The sequence below is a fragment of the Pinus tabuliformis genome, chromosome 8 (genome assembly GCF_031772625.1).
Source record: "Pinus tabuliformis cultivar Carrire ecotype Pingquan chromosome 8, CPIR1, whole genome shotgun sequence".
NCBI lineage: Eukaryota > Viridiplantae > Streptophyta > Pinopsida > Pinales > Pinaceae > Pinus > Pinus tabuliformis.
Genome location: NC_142294.1, coordinates 1,618,848,871 through 1,618,858,548, shown reverse-complemented (window position 1 = coordinate 1,618,858,548; position 9,678 = coordinate 1,618,848,871). Strand labels below are relative to the sequence as shown.

The following is a 9,678-nucleotide window of genomic DNA, read 5'->3' as shown; positions in this document are numbered from 1 at the left end:
CCTCTATTTATTAGTCTCTATTGCAGAAAACCCTTTGGTAGTCGAGAAGTATTTTTTGATTTGAAGGATTGATCTTTTTGTAGACTTGTTAGGCCGATAGGCCTTCCTATTGAAACAGACTTTCGTCGTCCCTTTCTTTCTCATGCTGACACGTGGCATCGGGAACAGAGTGGGCATAACTGCAGAGTTCTGCAATCTCACGCCGACACGTGGCATCGGGAAAAGAGCGGGGATAACCGTAGAGTTCTGCAAGCGAGCTGCGTCGTGTATTCATGGATATTGATGAAGACGGTTCTGCTGCTAAATTCGTGTCGTTTTCTTCGGAAGCTTATTCGGCGCATTGTGTTTTCGGAGAAAGATGCATATGGTAGCTTCCCAACTCAACTGAACTGCTCTCACTCGCTTTCTGTATGTTGTTTGGATTGGATTGCTAGCGGGTCAAATTTGACTGTGGGAAACGGGTCGCTGGCTGTGTGTAGACTCAGCAAACGCTACTCTATAATGGTGGCGCCCATGATGCCCAGCACCAGGTTCGAATCCTTTCCTCTTCGGCAGGGCTAGGGTTAGAGCATGCTCCTCCTCATCCTCCACCTTCTGCGTTCGGTGGTCAGAAGGGACCTGCGGTTCAGCGCGGTATTTCTCCTCCATGGCGTGAAGATGATAAAGATGGACACTACGTCTTCGAGGTCGGAGTTATTTGGCTCCAAAATGTAAGTGCACAAATTTCCATGAACTTTCTTCTTCGTTAGTGTATTATTATTGATTAGAGAGGGCGTGAAAGGATGATTATTCCGTCAGAGTTTTCTATGGACAATTCATGTCAAAATTGTGTTAGGATAGAATGGTTTTGAATCTAGGTCATCCTTGTGCAACTCACTGCTGCACGATGACCCAATGGACCCACTAACATCGCCTGGATTTATTAGATATAATGTCTGTTTTTATTAATACAGAAGAGATAGTAACAGCAATTTACATATGATCATCGAAGCCCTACAGAACTTGCTTATACTGTTTTTGCTATGAGGCAGTCGATATGTCTACTGACCATAAAATTCATAACAAGCAAGGCTATGTAAATCCCATATATGCATGTTTACTTTTTCCCCAGTGAAATCCCCAACAGAAACTCTAGGTAGTGGACATTTTAGTTTATTTTTCCATGAAATATGTTCTGAAATGAAGCTCTGTTGCATATATTTTGTCTTGTTCAACCTGAAAAATAAATCTGTGGCCAAAAATTTATGTTACCTACTCCAGAATATTTCATTATATACCGATTTGTAGGCCATAAATTTCCCATTCCACATTGAGAACATTCCCCGTTCACACACAACTATACTGGATTTTGAGAGTATCTGAAGCGATCTGTAACTTGGAAAAAATCCAAAACCTACTGCGTTGATCAGAAACACAAGAGTTTGTTACGCCTGAGCCAGAAAGGTACACATTTCTCACCATGGCTAGCCAAGTCCACAATATCCTTCCATGCCCAGCTCTAATTACCGAGATACCGTCACATCTGTACAGCGAACATTTTACGATGCCGAGGTCTCCAATACTTATTTCACATTCACGGTACACCGTAAGCTTGACATCTGTGCACCTCACATGCGACCGAGGTGTTTCTGGTTCTGTATTTTTTCCAAGTCCACATTATCCTTCCATGCCCAGCTCTAATTACCGAGATACCGTCACATCTGTACAGCGAACATTTTACGATGCCGAGGTCTCCAATACTTATTTCACATTCACGGTACACCGTAAGCTTGACATCTGTGCACCTCACATGCGACTGAGGTGTTTCTGGTTCTGTATTTTTTTTTTTTCCTTTTTCCTGTTGCCCTGGATTCCTCTCCATTTTAAGCATGGCTTCCTCTGCATTTTTTTTTTCTTCCTTTTTTCTTTTTCCTGTTGCCTTGGATTCCTGGGTCTGATATCTTGTGTTTATTTTTTATTAGTTTACCAATTTTGTCATTATGGATTTGATATCTTGTGTTTATCTTTTATTCGTTTACAATTCTTTTCACAGTGGAGGTGAAAAGAAACGCCGCCTAAAATGGCCCAACCGGCACAGGTGAAGGTTTATTTCGTTTTGGTGGAATTTATGAATTGTTAACATCAAATTTTGCCCGATGTCCTATTCATTCAGCAGGACCCTCTGGATTATGCGATGACAGGAAAAAATCCTTTGCATCATGTGATGACGAGAATTATTTTTGTTTTTATCTCAGGAGTCATCTTTTGTTGACTCTGTGACTAGCCCATGAAGTTTATTTTATAACTGTGTTGTCAACACAGTTCCCTGTTCCGGAAACTTCTCATGACATCTACAGAGTGCTGTAGATCTTATGGGTAATGGTGATCCTATTTTTCATAGACAAGATCGGTTTTATTGTATGGTTACCCCATCTTTCTTATTGGAGTGTGGATATATAATGCTTGCAGTTTAAATATATACATATCCTTCTTCATGGAACAATATTGTGTAATATTCAGTATTTGAAATATAAATCTGCATATAGGAGTTTTTTCTTGTGCATGTTCTCTGTATGGAAGATTTGTATTTTAGCCTTATTTTTTTGCATGGAACAATTTTATAGAATTTATGCCTTAGAGAGCAGTATGCAGGGTCATTTCCTTTTTTTTCAAAGATAGTCATCCGAAACTCTTGCAGAATGCCTTGAAGCCAGAATTTGCAGTTTCATAATGTTTGATGTCTATTAAATTTTTATTTAAATGCAATAATTATTTACCTCATTTTGTGTTCTCTCCAGAAGAGTATATTAAGACCACCGGTATCTATTTCAAGCAAGCTGTGAAAGAAAGTAAAAAATTGATACGTCCTTTGTGTGGTAGGACCCACATATTGGTCAATACTTGCTCCTTTTTGGCCAAAATTGGCAATATATTTCTAAGTTTTGCTCAGTTTCCTCTGTTTCTGATTTTTCCAAGTATATCATCCCTGATTGTTGTGTTTATGATCCCTAAATTTTTAATAATCCAGTTATTGCTGAATTTTTCTGTGTCCCCAATTTGACTCTCCATTTTGGGTTTCCTGAGCTGTTGCGGAGTCTGAATCATGTGATCAAATAAATAAATTTTGTATTTGCAACCAGGATAGCCCAGAAAGTCACAAAGGAAGGCCTTGGATTCTAGTGACAGTGAAGCATGATTTCAAGTAGGAAATATGATGCTCATCACAACCTAACAACTATAATGATATGAATAAAATTGCATTGCTAGCTATCTGTATTTATTTTTGAATTTTCCGTTCATGTGAAATAGCCTATGTTTTCTTTATTTTTCTTGCAAGTAACTGTTCATCTTGATATTTTCCTATTATATGCTCCTTTTTACAGTGCAATATTTTTACAGGCTGTCTACCTGATATTTATTTCTGTTGGTCCAATGGAACAAAAATAAGGTTCTTTTCATTTTCCCATCTTGTTAAAATGTTACTGTTTTCAATATTTGCAGCTTTTGCTATTATAAAATTTTCTACAAATTTCTAATTTTCAAATATCTGTATAAACTTTTTATCTGTCTATCATAGAAGTTTTCTGTTATAAGGCCAACTGTATATCATAAAATTTTCATTATATGCTAAAAGTTGATGATCACAGTAAACTGGCCATTGAGGGTTCACCTTGTGATGTTATCAATCTAACATGTTAAAAAAGAATTAAATTAAGGTTGAATTTGCGATTATGTAATAATGATATGGATTAAGTGGCAGGTGTGCAAGAGCAGTTACAGTAATAGAAACTGTATGACAGATTATATCATTATACCAACGTAGTAGGTGCTTAAATTTCATACTAAATGTCCATGAGAACAAGGACATCTTTGGCTAGGTCTGTCTTGGAGTTACCCTGGCTAAACCTGTAATATTCTCACTACCAAGTTTGAGATATTTGTCTGTAAATATACTCAAGTTGTTGGTAATTTTCCCTTTCATCGAAGAAAGCTACAGTATAGCTTCTGCTTTGTAAACTTTATGCAACTTTTTAGAACTGCTCAGTTAGAGTCAAATCAGGGTATTAAAATCCATTACTGTGAAGCTTGAAGATTCCAGTCTTGTCATTGAAGGAACCTCAGGAAGTAATGGTCGATTGGAATGGATATTCTTGCTGTTTTTTTTGTCTCTACTGCAGGCCAAACAAAAATATGTTAAGGCCTATAAATTTTGGTGCCATGATAAGTGCATATTGCAAAAATTCACATCTCTCTGACGTTGGAAATGGACATCATATCTGGTCAAGGCAGTACTTATATGATAGGTATTCCATCCATAATATGAACCTTGTTGGAGATGGAATTCCCTCCGGCAAATATCATTGAATCTAAATCAACATAGATTAGAAGAGCACTGTGTACATTATCTGTATCTTCATATAGATACAAAGGATTGCATTTGCACCATTTTCAAATTGTTTTATATTTTAGACCCGGTGCCATCTGAGAAATGGACCAAGCTGAGTATCATGATGTATATTTTGTATAACTACCACTCATTTGGTGTGGGACTGGCTCTCTTTCCCAAGGGTAATAATCAAATTATAAATCTCTCCTTCCAGAAAGTTTAAAGACCTGGTTGCCCTTGTGTTGCACACAAATAGGGCACTCCTCAGACAATTTAATTACCTGCACCAGCAGAATTCACAGAAATGGCAGCCTAAATCAATTATATATGTTAAAATATATTGATTTAATAATGCAAATGAGTGCTTTGTTTATCTCACCTTTGGCACACATTTCAAACAAAAGAAGTGGCTACACGCTAATTGCTTCGGCTCCACAACGGCATCTGCACATAGACTTATAGGTAGAAGTTTCGGATTTTGTTGTCTGTTGTTAGAATACAGATAAATCATTGAAATAACAATGTCAAAAAAACGAATATTCTAAGTACCCAGGCATATAGAACAAGTAAGTTCCTTATCGATAACAGATGTTGATGATGCTTGTGTTAAAGCTTTGGAAATAGTGGGCATGTTCCCCACTGTTTTCTCTGAAGTATTTAATACCGTTTTAATACGATTGGATCCATTAAGATTTGAAAATGGACTCTCTGGAAGGTTATGTCCATAGCTGTTGCAAGGAAAGAAACTCACTGATCATTACCTTTTTATAATAATCACCCAAACAAAACAAAGTAGCTTCTATTCAACTACTTCCAGGAACCCATTATTGACAGCTTGTTTTCTAAGTAAAATCTTTGTCATGTTCTTTATTTTACAGAACTGCAAACTGTGGATGATAGTCTCTACCTTTCTTGATCGTCATTATCCTACTTAGGCTTATCTTCGTTATTCTCCGGTACCTCAAGCAGCTACCCAAACTGATCGGTTGAAGGAAAATTGTTGAGATCTGCATAAGAGGATGAATGAAATTACTTAAATGCAAAGTGATAGTCTCTAGAGAACATGTCTTGAATAAGTGGGTATCCTAGGTTTACCTTCTGATGCCTTGGATTCTATTTCAGACTGTGGGAATCCATTAGTGAATCTATTCTCGAGGGGGTGAGAAACAACAATAGGTAGTGATATTGTAGGTACATTTGGGTAAATATCCATTTCTTTCTTTACACCAACTCTTTCCTTAGGAAAATAAATGTCATTTATAATCAAGGCTTCATAAAACTAGCTACTATCATATTTCAGGTATCTGGCTCCAGAATATTTCATGTATGGCCAGGTTAATAAGAAGATGGACGTGTATCCTTTGGAGTAGTTCTTCTAGAGCTAATAACTGGAAGAAAACCTACACACAGCCAACGACCCGTTTCCCACAGTCAAATTTGACCCACTAGCAATCCAATCCAAACAACATACACAGAGTGAGTGAGAGCAGTTCAGTTGAGCTGGGGGTTTCCCGGTCTCTAAGAAGCTCGAACCCTTGACCCAATATCTGGAGAAAACCACAAAGACACCACAACACACAGACCAACCTCTTCTTCGCCATGGGGGGCAACGTCCCACGTCAATCTGGTGTGTTTCCTGGCTTTCCACCGCTTGATTCCTGTGAATTCGGCCTCGCAATGCACACATAGTCCATTGACCGCCTTCAGCACTCTGGCTCTTTCCAACTGTAGAGAGATATGACGAAACCAGTGCACCTGACCTTTATATTCTAACGCAAAAGCATAGAAAGATAGTAATGGATTCATTTTCATCGGTATGGACGCTCACTGTTTCTAATGGAGAGAGGGGAAGCAGAGGAAGAAAAAAGCCGACCAATAGTACCCACTTCTAAGCTAGCTTCGGATTACCTAGCTATACCGGGTGCATTTATGTTATTTTTCTCTTGCTCTTATAAAAACAACATCAGTGGTTTCAGTGTCCTGCCTTGTAGTTGTTATATATGTGATGGCAAGCTATCTTATTATAGTAGAATACCTGATATGCTTGATATGATAAAAGTCAAACAGTTGACTTTGCTCATGTCCATCAAAAATCAGTTGACTTCGCTTAATGATCAGTTAGCTTTGCTCATGTCTATCAGAATTCTGGAATAGTCATATCCCTGTATTGAGATTTTATTCCACATGATCAATAATCCCCTTCTTGTCCACCTATGGCTTTACACGCAATACCGTCCTAAAGCGTTATCCTGTAGGTACACTTCAGTAAGTTTCATATGTGGCCTGTTTTGTGCCCTGGCTCACAACCTCTTGTTTCCAGTCTACCTATACTATTACACAATACTAGATATACTTGCACTGATATGCCCATGGATGGTACCTTCTTCAGCGATCTGTGGTCACAGCTTGTAGCAGCTTTAATTTTATTTCAAATGTCTTTGCCATTCTAACATGTTTGTTTTTCCTTTGCAGATTTTCTTGTCCAGTGTGCTCCAAATCTGTCTGTGATATGTCTAAATTGTGGGAGAAACTTGACCGAGAGGTAGATATTTTCGACAAGATGAACATCTTGAAGTCAACTTGCAATGGGTTGTATAAAGAGTAGCTTATTAGATGTGTTTTTGCTAATTTTGATTTCTCATATTTGAAATTTTCTTTCGTCCAATGGCAATTGATTTTTTAAGTTTCTCGAGTGGATTCTGATATTTTTTTTTTGTCATGTAGGTTGCTTTGACTCCAATGCCTCAAGCTTATAAGAACAAAATGGTAAGTTGTCTGATGGTAGCGTGAGAGAAAATACCTCACCACTTTCTCGTCGGTCATTTGAGCAGGTTTGGATCTTATGCAATGACTGTGGAGTAACTTCTAAAGTAAATTTTCACATTGTTGCACACAAGTGTCAAAGTTGCAACTCTTATAACACCTGGTGGTCCTTCTGCAAGTTCATGTGGATCTCATCTTTGATATTCTCAAATGTTCAGATACGTGTATCCCACTTTACCACTTGTAACGTTGCCTTAGCACTGCCTATGTAGCATGAAAAACAGCGGTACTGCAAATTGCTATGCAGTGGCATTACTGTAAGAATTCATTGTAACCGTTGAGTTTTCCACAAATGAAAAATTCAATAATTCCAATTTAATAATCCTATCGGCCTCTCTTTGTACCTTTTAGGACAATTGCTAGTGATTATTATGATCGTTAAGGATGTGCTTTCTGTTGCACAGTTCGTCGAAAGCGAGGGTGCATTAGAGACCTATTATATGTATGATGGAGGAACAAATTTTGGTTATTCAGCAGGAGGCCCTCTTATTACTGATAGCTATGACTATGATGCTTCCACTGATGAATATAGCATTTTGAAGCACCCTGAATGGATCACCTTAGTGAGCTACACAAAGCCATTAAATTTTGTGAAGCAGCATTCGTTAATGTAGATCCGAAATACGCATCTCTGGCCCTGGACTAGACGCGCATGTTTACTCGGTGGGACAGGAAATATGTTGAACATTTCTTGTTAAGTATATGACGCCACTGTGAAGTTCAATGGGAACGCTCATTATTTGCCTGCGTGGTATGTCAGAATCTTCCTTGATTGCAAAAATGTGGCCTCACACAGCAAAAATTGGTTCCCAGAATATTTATGTATAAATGAAGCGAACAGATCAACCGTTGACAGGATCCGTCTATGTGAAAACAGAAGATTTGGAATGATAAGGTCAAATTGGAGTACGCAAATCCCCAGCCTGATTTAGTTGAACAGGGACACAATTGAAGACTTCAGCAACTAGTCATGGTACATGGACCCATGTCTATCAAGACAAACTATTTCTTCATGAAGGGAGTCAACCGATTTTCGATTCGCAAATATTTGGAAATTGAACAAAACCAATTCCCAAGGACCTCTCATTTTTGTAAGTAATAGAAGCACATATGCTTGTATTTGATTTTGGACTATTTAATTACCAACATGAAATCAGTAAATTGCTCCATATCATCTTCAGATAACACACTTTCATATATAAGTCACTTCCATATCTTAGCAAAATATGTAACTTCAGCCAAACTTTTCAGATGGATCTTACATACATACCACATATATCATAGAACGTAAGATCTTACATACACGTATACCATATGCATCAAGTAACTCTGAGAAATATAGCTCCTAAGGAAGATACCTAGATACGGACAAATTGACGAGTATATATGCCATTGATTACTTGTCCGAGTATATATGCCATTGATTACTCTTTGTATTTGCTTTGTGGGCTTCATATCTCGAAATGAGAGAGAAGCCTCCAAAAATTGGCGTATGCCGCTAAGAGTGGCCAACACACGGTATTCTTTAGTAAAAGGCGAAAGAATAGTTCGCTTTGTGTTGACCACACGGCTCCGTGTCTGTTAACATCAATCGCCCGCTTATTTGTAGTCCGTCCTCTGTCGCTTCTTAAGATCACAATGAATGTGGGACGGGACGGGACAGGCTATCACCATACACACCTCACTTTTATTTATTCATAAAGTGATATTTCTAGTAAATTTGATCAGGTGGAATAGAAAGCAGCGCATCTGATTCAATAAAAACCAAGTATTTCATCATCATCACATCTTAGTATTTTCATCATCATAAAAATAAATAAAATCTAAAGAATTTTCACATAATCGTAACAGCAAGTAAAATATATGGAATGGTTTACACATTCAAACTTTATACTATAAATATGACAATATGTGAATTTATGTTTTGTTTTTCATGTATTAACGTTTTAAAATAGAGTATATTTTGATAAAATCTGGTATAGATTTTTGTAAATCGAGGTTATAAATGTTAAAATTCAAGATTTTGGGTTTTCCGGATGTTTTTGATGGTGCTGAATCCATTTCCACCATCAAAAACATGATTCATACACTATTACTGTAAGACTTCTTGAATTTTGTTTACCTAGATTCCAACCACTTTTAGTAGTCCAGGCAAATCCTCCACCTGGATACCTTTTTTTTTTAATCGTATTTTGAAATTTGAATATTATATTTTTAAATTAATTTCAATTTAATTTTTAAACAAATATTTTTAAAAACTATATTAAAATAATTTTTTTTGGTTATTTTAATTTTTTTTCCAAATACCAGAGATTAGTTAATAATAAATCATATATATATATATATATATATATTATTATTATAAAACCTATTTGTTTGTTTGTTTATTTATATTCAAAATTAAATTTACTTTTTTTCGCAGTAAATGTATAATAACAACTAATTTTACTAGATATTTAACTTTTAATTTATAACATATCAACTGATGA

General features: G+C 36.7%; 1 protein-coding gene and 1 non-coding gene across 3 annotated transcripts; one reads left to right on the top strand and one right to left on the bottom strand.

The window, feature by feature from the left end:
* The first annotated feature begins 213 nt into the window (after positions 1 to 213).
* On the top strand, positions 214 to 7,285 carry LOC149242279 (uncharacterized). 2 transcript variants are annotated; one of them, XM_089367666.1, is made up of 5 exons: positions 214 to 367; positions 480 to 633; positions 3,379 to 3,427; positions 6,839 to 6,908; positions 7,091 to 7,285. In XM_089367666.1, exons 1-5 carry the CDS (start codon positions 359 to 361, stop codon positions 7,154 to 7,156), a joined length of 348 nt encoding a protein of 115 aa, XP_089223792.1. In that variant the 5' UTR covers positions 214 to 358; the 3' UTR covers positions 7,157 to 7,285. The 2 variants fall into 2 exon arrangements, with proteins under 2 accessions (XP_089223792.1, XP_089223793.1); XM_089367667.1 differs by lacking the exon at positions 3,379 to 3,427 and having other exon boundaries at positions 7,091 to 7,157.
* Positions 7,286 to 8,642: 1,357 nt separating this feature from the next.
* On the bottom strand, positions 8,643 to 8,761 carry LOC149242278 (U5 spliceosomal RNA). The gene has a single exon (XR_016246853.1). It is a non-coding gene; the product is annotated as a U5 spliceosomal RNA (small nuclear RNA).
* Positions 8,762 to 9,678: the final 917 nt, after the last annotated feature.